The following is a 15723-nucleotide window of genomic DNA, read 5'->3' as shown; positions in this document are numbered from 1 at the left end:
ATACAGTGCAAGGAGAGACTTCAGACCCTGTGACATCTCGTAATTCATCAGCCAGTGATTCTGGAGCACTCCCTCCTAATGTATGCTTTCTGCTAGATAAATCATACTTGCATATGCTGTAACTGTTTTTTGCTTGTTCCTGTTTCGAACCAATTTCCGTTCTGTGAGCATGATTACATATTCCTTTTCCTTATCAACTGGGATCTGCTAGATGGGACAAAGCTCCAATATGAGGTCTGCTGATGTTTGGTTGTGAGATTCCACCCCGTATGTCATAGCAAATATGTGTGCCTGTGCCTGGAACCCTATATTGCAGCTTTGGTCCCAGTAGAGCATAACATTGTCTATGATGACGAAGGATGCCTCTTATAGTTTCTATCTTTAGTAATCATGACTTCTAAAAACTAAATATATCTTGATTGGATTAGGTTCTTGCTTCAATGGCTGATGCTAATGGGCAAATTTCAACAGCTGCAATGGAACGACTGACTGCTGCAGCGGCAGCAGAGCCTTATGAATCAGTTTCCTGTGCTTTTGTGTCATATGGAAGCTGTGTCATAGATTTAGCTGAAGGATGGAAATACAGAAGTCGATTATGGTATGGTTTTGGATATCCTACAAACTCATCAGAATTTGGTGGAGGTGGCAGTGGTTGGGAATCTTGGAGATCTGCATTGGAGAAGGATGCTAATGGAAACTGGATTGAACTTCCACTTATAAAGAAGTCAGTTGCAATGCTTCAAGCTTTGTTATTAGATGAGTCTGGACTCGGTGGTGGCCTTGGTATTGGTGGAGGATCTGGTACTGGAATGGGAGGCATGTCAGCACTTTACCAGTTGTTGGATAGTGACCAACCATTTCTCTGTATGCTCCGGATGGTGCTTGTGTCGCTAAGGGAGGATGATGATGGTGAAAACCATATGCTAATGAGGCATGTTGGTATGGAGGACGGGCCAGAGGGCCTCCTTCGACAAACTAGCAGCGCTGCAACTGTTGACACTAATACCAGGATGCCAACTAGAAAACCACGATCTGCGTTGCTTTGGAGGTACCATCCATGTCGAAGCATTCTAATCAACATGAATAGCTCAGTAGGGTGCATCCCCAGTGCTAGCTTATAATCTGTGCAAATGCAAAAATCTTCTCTTAGTATTAAGTTTTTGTTTTTATGTTGTCCTATCAGTTGATGGTGAAACTTGTGTTGGTGCCACAAAAATCTCAACTTGATAATACAAACTTCTTGCTGATATATATTCTACGAATCAATCTTATGCTCTTTCCGATGGGCTTGCATAAATAGCTTTCTTTATTGAATAGCAATAGCCATGGCTTTACATTACTGATGCTCTTTGGTCTTTGCTCTTAGAAGTCATCACTTATCATAGACTTTTGGAATTCCTTCATTCTCAAGGGTTGCATGATTGAGGTTTTTGGTCCAAATGTGGACATATCATGATTCTTTCATTTTTTGGCTATAGGTTACAAGCGTACTAATGTTTTTCCCACATGGGGAACTCCTTTCATGTTTGTCATTGTATGTTTTAACTATGAGACTGACTTGGTTAATTATATACAGTGTGTTGTCTCCTATCTTAAACATGCCAATCTCAGAGACGAAGAGGCAACGAGTTTTGGTCGCATCATGTGTCCTATACTCTGAGGTAAGTCTTGTAATATGTTAGGTTGCTTATGTTTGTATGTCTTGTATCATTTAAACAAAGTTGTTTCCATCTGATTCTTCTGTATTCTTTATGTGTTCATAGTTTAGCGTGCATCAAGTTGAGTTGTTGTACAATCACGTTCTTATCCTTGTATTTTGTTCATGTTGCAGGTGTGGCATGCTATTGCAAAGGACCGAAGTCCACTGCGGAAGCAATATCTAGAGGCCATCTTACCTCCTTTTGTTGCTATTCTAAGAAGGTGGCGCCCTCTTTTGGCAGGAATTCATGAACTTGCTACTGCAGATGGTATAAATCCCCTTGTTGTTGATGACCGTGCCTTGGCCGCAGATGCATTACCTGTTGAGGTGGTTGTTCGATTCTACTTTATTACATGGCAGTTGTCTCAAGTTATGATAATGTTTCTTTCACCTTGCAAAATAAGACAGATCCAACTTTTGACATATCTAGTAAAATGATGTGGAGTTAACCACCATTCTGCAGTTCGTGAAACTAGTCACACCTGCACATGTATCATGCTTGCGTTAAGTGAATTGTACAGAAAATTTTGTTCAATTATTAAGTGGATCCAGGCTCTATATTAAATATGGTTTGGTACTCTGTAATTAACCGCTATCTATATTGTTTCTCTTCTTCTGCTATGGTCTATTAAGGCCATCCTTGAAGCAAAACCACAAGAGTTCAATGTTTCTTATTAACTTCATCACATGTAATCATATATTTATGTCCACAAAACATTAAAAGTGTTTGAAAACCTTAAGTTTCAACTCAAAATTGTCCTTATCCGGAACCTGGAACGTATCTAAAAAGGATTAAGATACTAAGCACGATGCTTGTAGTTTATTGTGTATGTGATATAGAAACTAATGGCTTTTTAGTTTCGCATGTTCGCTACATCCTCTCTGATTGTGTATCAATTCTCATTCCAACTAATAATGCATTCCTCATACCATGCAATGTCTGAGACATTTGTTGTTACCTTTCAGGCTGCTCTGGCTATGATATCTCCTAGCTGGGCTGCTTCTTTTGCCTCACCTCCTGCTGCTATGGCATTAGCGATGATTGCTGCTGGTGCTGCTGGCGGAGAGGTCACTGCTGCTCCTCAGACTTCCTCGCAGCTCCGGCGTGACACATCATTGCTTGAACGCAAAACAACTAGACTTCATACGTTTGCAAGCTTTCAGAAACCCTTGGAGGCACCTAGCAAATCTCCAAACATTCCAAAGGACAAGGCTGCCGCAAAAGCAGCTGCATTGGCTGCTGCAAGAGACCTTGAGCGTAATGCAAAAATTGGCTCTGGAAGAGGGCTTATTGCCGTGGCAATGGCTACATCTGCGCAGCGTCGGAGTAAAAGTGATACTGAACGCGTAAAGAGATGGAATGTTTCTGAAGCCATGGGAACTGCCTGGACGGAATGCTTACAATCAGTGGATTCAAAATCTGTATATGGCAAGGATTTCAATGCTCTTTCCTACAAGTATATTGCTGTCCTTGTTGGAAGCCTAGCTCTGGCTAGAAACATGCAGCGATCTGAGGTATTGATCGTTTTATTTATGTTCCTATTAACACTTGTCAAATGGCAACCTACAATTACCTGAAGTCTCCCATTATGGCTATAGGTTGACAGGAGGTCACAAGTAGATTTAATAGCTCGCCATCGGTTATACACTGGGATGCGTGAATGGCGTAAGCTTATCCACTGCTTGATAGAGATGAAATGTCTTTTTGGGCCTTTTAGTGATGATTTATGCAATCCTAAGCGTGTATGTTTCTTGTCTGGACTTACCTGTTTCATTTGAAAATTTATAAGTCAAATCTTTAATTGCGAACTTTTGTGGTGCTAGATTTTCTGGAAGCTTGATTTCATGGAAACTTCTTCAAGGATGAGGAGGATTCTACGTAGGAACTACCAGGGTTCAGATCACCTTGGTGCTGCTGCAAATTATGAAGATCATATGGAACAGAAGCATGATAAACATAAACCTTTAAGTCCATCAAAGGCCTCTATGTTAGCTGCAGAAGTCATCTCAGCTGATGTAGTAAATGAGGAGGATGAGCATGATGCCACCTATTTGGATGTTAGCCCAAATGGTGAACATCCAGGTGAAATTCAGACAATGCTGTCTGCACCTGGTGAGCAGCCACTAACGTCCGAAGAGTCCACAGATCCCCCAGTGTCTAGTGACATAGACTCGGCAGCAGCAGTTGCCCCTGGTTATGTTCCTAGCGAGGATGATGAAAGAATTGTTCTTGAGCTCCCATCATCAATGGTCCGTCCATTAAAGGTTCTGAGGGGAACTTTACAAGTAAGTCAATACATATCTTAATCTTGTCTATCGCTATTATGTATTCTCCTAGCTATTTTCCTGATACAACATGGCTCATTTAACTTTTTGCTAGTTATAGAATCAGAACTTATATCTTGACATTGCTCATGCATTCTTGTAATATTCCACATCTAAGAACATTAAATCCTTAGAAAGAAATAGGAACTTTCCAGGATAAAAAAGAACCTGTCGTACCATTTTTCTCATTTAGTGTCCACCCTTGTTCTCGTTGTATGCTGAATATTAGGAATGATCTTCCTTTAGGTTGTGAAGTAATTTTAGGACTTGGAGACAAAAAATAAATCTTAAATATGACTTTCTGCCTTTTAAATATACTAGAAAGCAAGACGTGCGATGCACGTGTACTAATACAGTTTTAGAAGTAAATATATTATTTATAGTTAGTCATAAAAATATTAAGTTCATGATATTATTTATGTTTTTGTAATTGAAGCATTAGTATTATAATTATATTTTCAAAATAAATTGATGATAATTGTTTTAATTGATTAGAAAACTATTTACTTCTATTATTTGTAATTCACTTTCTAATTTAATTGGCACTATTAAATAAAAAATATTTCCAAAATTAAAATTTTGTTTTTCATATTCACTAATGAATATATTTCATTATTTTGTATTAAACCAATTGATATAAAAATAATTTAGGCAAAACTCCTTGTTTTGAATTGTTTTTACAAAAAAATTCATTAATAAATAATTAATGATATACCCCCTTAATAGTGTACCCCAGTAAATGTACCAATATTTTCTCACAATAAAAATAAACGCTCAAGAGATTCTCATTATTTATATTTAATTATAAATTGCACTTATTAGTATTGTCAAAATGATACTCCCATTATATTATGAAGAAAAATTACAATCTAAAACAATTATCTAATGTTAATATTAAAATAAAATCAATTAGTCGAAGGCCACTTAATTTATGTTTTTCAATTTTAATTTAATAAAATTGTGGATATTTATTCAATATTATATATTTATTTTTTGAAGTTTGGATTAGTATTTACATGTTACTCATTGCTATTCAAATTTTTTTAGTGCCCTAGTAATTTTTTTTCTTTATAAATATTTAAGATCTTTTCTTGCAAATTAAGCATGATAAAATATTATTTGCCTATTTATCTTTTAGTTAGATATATCATTCATCTTCTAAGTAGTTTAGAGGAATAAAAGATATCATTCTTTTTTCTTCGTTAGAATTAAATATTAGAGTTGATCCCTTAAGTTTTCATTTAGTTAGTTCCTCAAGTTCAGTTCTTGACGTTAGCATCCCTAAATTTTGGTTTTGTCTTAAACTGATCCCTCTGACAATATTATAATTGAGGGTAAAATGATCAATTTTAGTTGGTTTTTGATAAATATTTAAGATCCTTTCTAGCAAATTAAGCATGTTAAATATAATTTGCCTATTTATCTTTTAGTTAGATATCATTCATCTTCTAAGTAGCTTAGAGGAATTAAAAGTACCATTTTTGTTTCCTTCGTTAGAATTAAATATCATAGTTGATCCTTTAAGTTTTCATTTGGAACAAATTTAGTTCCTCAAGTTCAATTCTTGATGTTAGCATCTCTAAATTTTAGTTTTGTGTCGAATTGATCCATTTGACTATATTATAATTGAGGATAAAGTGATCAATTTAGGTGGGTTTTTCTTTTCCTCTCGATTTCCTAAGTTCGTAAGTTGTCAACTTGGAGTTAGTGTCACTTCAAACAACGGAAATTAGATCGATAGAATGATGATTTGTTCACATTTAAGAACTCAAATTTGTATATATATATACACACACACACGATAAAAAGGTTCTACTTAAATTAGGTTGGATCAAATACAATAGATCATAATAAATGTGATATATTTGAAATGTAATTGATTATTGTTCTTAAATTATAGGGTAAACTACAACAGGCTCCCCTAAGGTTTTCATAATTATAAATACCTTGGTTTGAAAAATTATAAATATCCCCTTGAAATTACAAATATCCTAACAAATATCTCCTTGTGATAGCCCGAGGGGATATTTGTAATTTCAATAGAGTTTTTATAATTTTTCAAAGAATGAGGGGGTATTTGTAATTATGAAAAATCTCAGGAGACTCCGTTGTAATTTATCCTAAATAATACACCAATTACATGACAAATGTATACATTTGTCGTGTGAGTTCATGTTTTACCAAACTCGATTTAAGTTAGAGTTTTTCTATACACAAGACTCCTCGTGATACATTGTAATGGCGATAATTCCTTGGATTGTATCTTCGTCACTTCATATTATGCTTGTTTTCAGTTGACAGATTCTAATTTATTTTTATTTTTGGGTTATTTGTTTTCTTGATGACAAGTTGAAAGCTAAAACATTTTAATAATAAGGAGCAACCTTTTGTAGTATGATTGTATATATATATATATATTATGTGAAACATTAGTATGACGTAATATTGATGCAGTTACGTGTTAATGAAAGTATCAAAATTCAAAGGAATACCTAGTAAGTAATCTATGAATATTCCCTTACAATAAGAATAAACGCTCATGAGATTCTCACTATTATATATTTAATCATAAGTTGTACTTATTAGTATTTATTTTGTTTCTAGTATATTATGAACAAAATGAAAAATACGTGAAGAGAAAATCATATTTTTGGTCACATAAAATCAAGAGAAAATCATATTTTTGGTCACATATGTTAGCATTTTTTCAATTTTGTCCTATTTATTACGATTTTTTGAAAACATTGCATCTTATAAGTTTGAATTTTTTCTTTCCAATGTTAGTCTTTGCGTGCATTTTTCGTCCAGTAATTAACGAAAAATGTATAGAAATTGTTAATGTAACATTGAGAAAGTTTTCAATTTATGAGATGCAATGTAAGAAAATTGTAACAAATGGGACTAAATTGAAAAATGTCCCATTAATTAACGAAAAATGTATGTGATGACTAAAATTGACAAAACTTTCAACTTACGGGATACGATATAAGAAAATAGTAACAAATAGAATGAAATTGAGAATTACCAATAAAAAAAAAAACGAAATTGAAGAAGATCCTAATATATGGGACCAAAAATATAATTTTTTCTAAAATCAATTAGTTAGAAGTCACTCATTTTAAATTCTTCAAAAGCATTTCAAATTTAATAATATTGATAATTTTTATTTAAAATTTCATGATATTTTTTCTTTTATATATATATATATATATTTAATTTTTGAAGTTTATGTTAGTATTTTATATTTTATTCTAATGCTATTCATTTTAAATATTACTGTGTCTAATAAATTAATATTTTTAATATTTAAAAATAATTTCTAACAAATTAATCACATAGAATTATTATTTATCTGTTTCTTTTTTTTAGTTGGATATATTTACAATTAATGTCCAAGTAGTGTAGAGGCATCAGAATTTAGAACTCTTATACTTCTTTTGATAGAATTTTATCTTCTAGAATTAATTTTGATTTATTATTTGAAATATTACTTTAAGGATATAAAAGTCTTTTTACAACGGGAACAAATGCATGAAAGATTCATACTTTTATGTATAGTATAGATATAGATTAAGTTAATGAATTAGATCCAGTCAGGCAGTTTCCTTCTTTTACCGTGCATCCTGTAAAAAGTTTTTTCTGGTTGATGGTTATTCAGATGTTCAACATCTGTGATACACTTCTATAGTATTGTATTTTTGAATGTGTGAAATGATGTCTTTTGTCAGATAACGACTAGAAGAATCAATTTTATTGTTGATCACATGGATAATAGCACTATGGGACATGTGGAGTTCAAAAGTTTTAATGAAGTTCAAGAAAAGGATCACAGCTGGTTGATATCATCACTTCATCAAGTATATAGCAGAAGGTGAAATTAGAAACATGTTCATTCACTTTGAACGTAATGCTGTCTTTCTGTTTTTTGTTTATAACTGTATATTGCATTATACTGGGGTCTGAAACCTGCTGTTCTATGGACTTCATATAATATGCTTTATGCTTATTTGTCTTTTCTCTCTTATATCTTTCCTTTATTTTGTCTTCTTTATTATGGGGCTTGGATGGTCCAGGGATACAAATTTCATTAAATGCTGAAGAATGAATTTTCTTGTTCATTATTGAAGGTTTTGATTTATCATAATGATTCTTCTCACCAGCTTAGACTTTAATCAAATCCTAGAAGTCCACTTGTTTCCTTTTTTGTAAGGATGGACTCGTTCCAAAGGTTTCACACTATAATAATTTTACTTATTAACTAGGTATAAATTGGATTTACCTTAGTAGGATATGATATTTTCAATACAATAATGCCCTTTGATAAATTATAGTGTGTCTAGTTGTTATTATAAGAAAAGTAACCATGTAATTTAAAATTCTCTTCAAGGCTATAGATACCTGGTATATTCCTCCTTAAATATGAGATCCTATGTCTATAATGATTTTGGAATTAGTAACTTTCCCCATCAAACATATCATTGCCCTATACTTTGCTTTTCGTACTTCATTCCTATTCTATGAGTCTGTTTGTCCCAATGCTGGTTATGATATCCATACAGGCACCTCTTTTAAGATGCATAAATTATTGGAACATTGTCCTTGCAGATATCTTTTGAGAAGAAGTGCACTGGAGTTGTTCATGGTTGACCGATCAAATTACTTTTTTGATTTTGGGGTATGTCCCCTCAAAAAATCTACGATTGCAGAGATTTGCACTTTTGACTTTCTTCCAATGTTTCATGTGTTGCTTTTTTTTTTTTTTCTTTCAGTAAGGATTATTTTTTGTTTCTGTTTCTACTGTAGAGCACCGAGGGACGGCGGAATGCATATCGTGCTATCGTTCAAGCCCGTCCTCCTCATTTGAACAATATCTACCTTGCTACTCAGGTATTGACCTAGTGATCGTAATTTATACCAAGATGCCAAGTCTGTGCTTTAATGAGATCAGCACATGACTTCCATGCATTTACTTGCAATAAAATAGACTCAACCCGTAAACGGAGGGAGAAGTGAACAGTTCAGACGTGGCTCATGTTTTAATATCTAGCTTTGGTCCTATGGTACAGTATTTTAAAGTTTATGTTCTTTTCTCCTATTTTGAAGAGACCTGAACAACTTCTAAAAAGAACTCAGCTGATGGAACGTTGGGCTAGGTGGGAGGTATGGGTATCAGCCTCAGGCGCAATTTATTTGGTTTCTTCTCTTTTAGCTTAAATTGTCTAATTTTTAACAAATATATGATGAATAGTAAATACTTGCAGATCAGCAATTTCGAATATTTGATGCAGCTTAATACATTAGCTGGACGCAGTTACAATGATATCACACAGGTATAGGGTTTGCTTATATTTCCAATCTGTATCCTAGATAGAACTTTGATCTTTCAAATGCTTAATTACATTAATATGTGCAGTATCCTGTATTCCCGTGGATCCTTTCTGATTACAGCTCACAGAGTTTGGATCTTTCAAATTCTTCTTCATTTCGAGATCTCTCAAAGGTATAATTTGATGTTTTTTCTAAAGCTATTATGTACCTTGATGTTTTATCTAACATTCGTGTTGCAGCCCGTTGGCGCTCTGAATGCTGACAGACTACAGAAATTCCAAGAGAGATACTCCAGCTTTGACGATCCAGTCATTCCCAAATTTCACTATGGATCACATTATTCAACAGCAGGAACGGTATGTTCTCTCGTTATTTATATGTTCCTCTCAAGGCATCACATTGTTATAACATGGAAATCGTTGGTTTTATAACGATTATCCCTGCATGCGAAAGACTTCCGTTCTTCAAGTTTGGTGTATTAACTTTTACCATTCTTATAAGTGCCAAGGTCACAAGCTTCAAATGTAATTGCCTAGCAGGTTAAGTAACATCTGCGGCAAGCCTGTTTTCATAGGTAACTCATTGATGACGGATGCAAGAATCATCATTAGAAATTATCAGTCGTATCGCTTTCTGTGATCTAACCTAAACAGGAAGGCAGACTACATTTGTGTTAGTTGGAGAGTGAATGTCATTATCCAATTCCATTGGAGAAAAGCATGACCTAATAGAGAACAATCCCAGATTTTCTATTTGCCTGGTTGCTTATTAATCATGCATATTGTTTTGCTTTCTGATGAAGGATTATGAAGGAACTGAATCATTAGCTCTATATATTGGCGTCACATTTGCATGCTGAGTAGCCCTGCTATAGTGTATGCAATGAGACATAATAAATTATATTTGAGTTTGTTTGCTTGAGCTTTCTACAAAAACTATCACTTTAAATTTTGTCCCTGAAATTACTTCTTTCTCATCACTGGCCTTTTAATTGTTTTTCAGTCAAACTAATTTCTTTTAGTGAGTTAAATTGTCTACTAGTATAGAAGGCTCTGAGTTGCTGTCTTTCTATGTTATGTTGCAGGTTTTGTATTACCTCACAAGAGTAGAACCTTTTACTACTCTTTCTATTCAACTTCAAGGTGGCAAGTTCGATCATGCGGACAGAATGTTCTCAGATGTTGCTGCAACTTGGAATGGAGTTCTTGAGGACATGAGTGATGTAAAAGAATTGGTATGAATCTTCAATTGTGTCAGTGTCTAAGTGACTTATTTTTCTGTTTGTTTTTACAATTTTTCATTATAACCTGAGTCCATTATAATTTTGAGCTTCATTCCTTGGTTGTTTTTCAATTAGTTTTAGGCATTGCCGATGTTTGCATTCAGCAGCTTTGACTGCTAGTTTTGGAGGATGCATGTACATGCTTGGCTCCTCTGATCCTATCCTTTGTTCTTGAGTGTCAGGTTCCTGAGCTATTTTACCTTCCAGAGGTTTTAACTAACGAAAACTCAATTGACTTTGGTACAACACAACTTGGTGAAAAGCTTGGTATGCATTTCAGTTGCTTAGTCCAAATCCAAATATAGTTGTATTCCACTCTTCATAAGGCAAAAATGTTGCTGTATAGCTTGCTGATATTTTGAATTTGTCACCTCTTGTTACAGGCTCAGTACGGCTTCCTCCTTGGGCTGAAAACCCAGTTGACTTTGTCCATAAGCATCGGATGGCGCTTGAGAGCGAGCATGTCTCAGAACATTTGCATGAATGGATTGATCTCATTTTTGGGTATTTTGTTTATTTACATTTGGAGCTCCTTATTCAAATATGGCTCGTGTTCCGGTTTCACGCTTTCCCTCTCTGCGTCTCTCTCTCTTGATTCAAAGCTAGGTTAAGTTAATATATATGTTTATGGATGAAATTTTCTGAAGTTGATTGCTAAAATTATTATATGTTCAGGTATAAGCAACGTGGGAAAGAAGCTATACAGGCAAATAATGTTTTCTTTTATATCACATATGAAGGAACTGTAGATATTGATAAAATATTAGACCCAGTGAGTTGCTTTCTCCTTAGTTATCCGGAAATTTTCCATAGATACCGTGCTCTTTGCCGTCGGAATTACTTATATTTCTCGACATTTTAAAAGGTACAACAGCGTGCTACCCAGGATCAGATTGCTTACTTTGGCCAAACCCCATCACAGCTTCTAACTGTGCCTCACATGAAACGGATGTCGCTGGCAGATGTCCTACACATGCAGGTAACATTGCATTGCCACATCTTTATGCTTTTCACTTAGAATTTATTTTTCTCCTTGTACACCAACAACTTAGTGGCAATTTACAGACACCGCTTATTGGAGTTCTAGGAAAGATAAAACAGCCAATCTTAAAATTTGGAGAAAAAATGTAGCAGTCATGATACACTGAGGAGGTGCTAGGTATAAGTGAAGGATGTTGTATGTGTTCCTCGAATTAAAGACTGAATCTCAAGAGTCAAGAGAATGGCTCTCTTTATGATATTTTAAATGTTTTACTGACAGGCCTTGTTCAGGTGCATTAGGGCAAGTCTTTACACAACTACTTCTGATTTTCATTTAGTGGACTTGTGATCCCGGTGGTTGTGAGTGAGTGGAAGCCAGGCTTCCTAATACTGCTTACGAGCTTCTTTTCGTGTTTTGAAATTATATTATCATACCAAAGATGACTACAATTTTTTGGTGAACTCCAAGAATGATTTCAATTTTTGGTTTTGTTATCTAACATCTGCACTTGACTTTTTGGGTCACCGAGCTGCTTGTTCCCAGACTTTTATCTAGCGTATTTGGTTTTCATATGGGACTATTGGCTTCTTGTACGTTTAGTTGACATTAAAATAATGTATGGGGAAACATGAAAAGGTTTTATAGTTCCATCAAGAAAGTGAAATTTCTTCTTTTTTTCTGACCTTTTCTCTACTCATATACGTAGATTCATCATAGATGTGCTAGAATAGGCAAGTACTAAGGATCTGATTGCTTTCTTGTATATAGACCATTTTCCGGAATCCCAGAGAGGTTAAGCCATATATGGTTCCCTACCCCGAGCGCTGCAATCTGCCTGCTGCTGCCATTCGTGCATCTTCAGACTCTCTTATAATTGTTGATATAAACGCTCCGGCAGCACATGTAGCACAACATAAGTGGCAGCCAAACACACCTGATGGCCAGGGGACACCTTTCCTTTTTCAGCATGGAAAGCCTGGTGCAGGTGCTGCTGGTGCTACTTTTATGCGAATGTTCAAAGGGCCTACAGCCACTGGATCAGAAGAGTGGCATTTCCCGCAGGCACTGGCATTTCCCACTTCTGGAATCCGAAGCACGAGGATAGTTTCAATCACTTGTGACAGAGAAATTATTACTGGTTAGTATAAGTGTTCCCTAACTGATACGGTTTTGAAGCTTTTACTCCAAGGTTATATGAAATTAGTGTGATGAATTAGTGTGTAATAAATTACTCTGTACCATCTCTCTGAACATAGTCACATACTCTGTCGGTATCACTTTACAATGAGTTTGAACTTAGTTCTGGATCTCACCTTTAAATCACAAGCAACCAAAGGCGTCTTTGACTTTTAGCAACTGAAATTTGAAGTATTGTGGGTATCCAAAGCCACATAATTATAACCCATTTAGGGCATTTGAACACTGTGCTTGAGAGACTCACTCATCTCTGTATGCAACGAAGGAGATGATTAGAATAATACGAAAGTTCTGAAAATTGCAGTCATACTGGATAATTGAAGAGTATCATCAGATGAAGGATGAATTAAGGAACATGGTTGGATTTGATCTGTGTTCAGATAATAAGGTAATCTTGCTGCAGATTTCTGGCAACCTGTTGCAACATCCACTGGCTCATTAACAAATGAATGAAATATGGATTTCCTTTGTATCTGAAAATATAGACTAATGAGTTAATCATCCACTCATTTTCCAAGCTGTTTGGTATCTACCTTTACATCTAAAACCTCTTTTATGCGCTCTAGTTACACGAAAACGGTATCAAATGTATTCCTGAAGAAGTTTCATTCATTTCTTTAGTGCTGCATACCTGTTACACCTCAAGTAAGAGGGACATCTTAATGGTCCAGGCCCTGGACGACAATGCAAAAGTATATGTGAACAATGTCACTGTGGTTTGGCGTGAAAAATGGTTGTGCGAGCATAATAATTGCATTTTAGTTGATAAATTTTATTTCCTTGATGTTTCTGGTGTTAGTCTAGGCTTCTTGCTCATTGCCGTTTATTATGGTCCTATAGTTGCTTTTCCATATACTTGTATTAACTTCAATGTGTTGTTTTCTGTTTCAGGAGGGCATGTTGATAGTAGCATAAGGCTGATTTCAGCTGATGGAGCAAAAACATTGGAAATAGCTCGAGGACATTATGCTCCAGTTACATGCCTGGCTATATCTCCTGATAGCAACTACCTTGTGACTGGGTCTCGTGATGCGACAGTTCTGCTCTGGAGAATACATAGGTCATCTATTTCACGCTCTAGCAGCTCACCAGATCCTTCAATTAATTCAGGCACACCGACATCCACCAGCACCCCAGTAGGAAACAACTTTGCAGACAAGAGTAAATGGCGGCGAATTGAAGGCCCCCTGCATGTCCTCCGAGGTCATTTAGGGGAAATTACATGCTGCGCTGTCAGTTCAGACCTTGGAATTGTTGCTTCCTGCTCCGAATCTTCAGATGTCCTGCTTCATTCGATAAGGCGAGGCAGGTTGGTTAGGAGGCTGTTTGGTGTGGAAGCTCATTCTGTATGCCTCTCATCTGATGGAATCATAATAATCTGGAACAAATATCTTTGTACTCTCAATACCTTTACTGTTAATGGAACTCCGATTTCTAAGAACCAGCTTCCACTTTCATCAAGCGTCAGTTGCATAGAGGTTTCAGTTGACGGTCAGAGTGCTTTGGTTGGACTAAATCCATCTTTGGAAAATGATGGAGGGTCTGACTACAGCCAGCATTTGAAGTCAGTAAAATCAAGCAGTGCTGATGAATTAAATGAAGGAAATAGACTGGATTTACCTTTACCTTCTATCTGCTTCTTCGATCTCTACTCTCTAAAGGTAAGAGTACAAACAGCAGATTTGGTGCTACTCAAATCAAATAGCATTTTCTAATGACCTGTATTTGTTAGGAATAGACATCAAGTTTGAAGCACCAGATTTTTTTCCAAATTCACTGAATTTTCTTCCTTCTGGAACTGAATACATTTCTGACATCAGAGGTCTTCATCTTACAGGTCCTTCATACAATGAAACTTGCAGAAGGACAAGATATTACTAGCATTGCTTTGAATGAGGATAATACAAATCTTTTGGTATCAACAGCAAACAAACAATTGATAATATTCACAGATCCTTCTGTAAGTTGCATTTCTTATCAGTCTCTCACTGTTTTTCTGCATATTTCTTTTGAAAGTTATATTCGTTAAGATTCTCTTGAATACATACTGGTTCTCTTATCAAATATCAACTTGCACCCCCCTAGCTTCTTTGGCTTTATTCATGGAGATAGAAGTGCATTGCCATACATGTTTCACGGGACAGAAAATGGTTATTACAATTATCTGTTTTCTAGTTGAGATGCCTCAGTTTGTTTGTGGACAAATTTTGTACTCAAATGTACCAGGGAAACACTCGTTCTTGATTGTCTTTTTCTTGGTCAGCAATGTCAATCTAAATAATAGTTTGTCATTGCATTCAATGTTAGGGATGTTATCTGATGCCTTGACATGTACTTATTGTCCTGTTTACTTATTTTAAAGGAAATGTAATTAATCTCTATCCTTGCAGTTGAGCTTAAAAGTTGTAGACCACATGCTCAAACTGGGATGGGAAGGTGATGGATTCAGCCCCCTCATAAAGTGACAGTGGTAAGATAGTGGAGATTACCTTTGATAAAGTATTCATATGCAATCAACACTTGTGGTGCTGGAACTTCACAGTTATGCATTTGGACATAGAGCTTTTCCTTTGCTTCCATTAGGTGGTGGATACTGTCGATGAAGCATCAATATTGCTCAACACGAGAACCTCAATACAACATTAGTGTGATGTACCATGTTTACTGAATACCTGTACCTTTAGCACCAATGAGTAGGCAGGGACTGTGCCCTCATAGTGTATATTTTTTGTCCATTGTTTTTTATTATCTTCTGATGTATAAAAAATTTTGGTGTTAACTTGGACGCTGCTGTTGTCACGGGATATGTATACAAATCAGGATTTTGTAATTTCCTGTGGGGGCAATGTTGTGTAAATTTATGAAGATTAACTTGTTTTGCTGGCCAACTTCTATTGTGTTTCTCCTATT

The 15723-nt window shown here is 35.4% G+C and overlaps 1 protein-coding gene across 1 annotated transcript in view; it reads left to right on the top strand.

The window, feature by feature from the left end:
• The window catches only part of LOC105171608 (BEACH domain-containing protein C2), a 27251-nt gene extending 11563 nt beyond the window's left edge, over positions 1-15688 (top strand). The window contains 23 exon segments of the mRNA XM_011092775.2: positions 1-80; positions 429-1048; positions 1577-1661; positions 1832-2026; positions 2666-3214; positions 3299-3442; positions 3524-3985; positions 7753-7895; positions 8630-8699; positions 8828-8911; positions 9128-9184; positions 9286-9354; positions 9438-9524; positions 9592-9708; positions 10437-10586; positions 10817-10901; positions 11018-11138; positions 11310-11406; positions 11500-11613; positions 12385-12754; positions 13705-14474; positions 14651-14773; positions 15204-15688. The exon segment at positions 1-80 is cut by the window's left edge and continues 9 nt beyond it. Coding sequence (XP_011091077.2) covers positions 1-80; positions 429-1048; positions 1577-1661; positions 1832-2026; positions 2666-3214; positions 3299-3442; positions 3524-3985; positions 7753-7895; positions 8630-8699; positions 8828-8911; positions 9128-9184; positions 9286-9354; positions 9438-9524; positions 9592-9708; positions 10437-10586; positions 10817-10901; positions 11018-11138; positions 11310-11406; positions 11500-11613; positions 12385-12754; positions 13705-14474; positions 14651-14773; positions 15204-15278 — 4667 coding nt within the window. The 3' untranslated portion in view covers positions 15279-15688.

Source organism: Sesamum indicum, linkage group LG1, assembly GCF_000512975.1.
Source record: "Sesamum indicum cultivar Zhongzhi No. 13 linkage group LG1, S_indicum_v1.0, whole genome shotgun sequence".
In the NCBI taxonomy this organism is placed as follows: domain Eukaryota; kingdom Viridiplantae; phylum Streptophyta; class Magnoliopsida; order Lamiales; family Pedaliaceae; genus Sesamum; species Sesamum indicum.
Note: the sequence above shows the minus strand (reverse complement) of the source record. Positions and strands in the feature narration are given on the sequence as shown.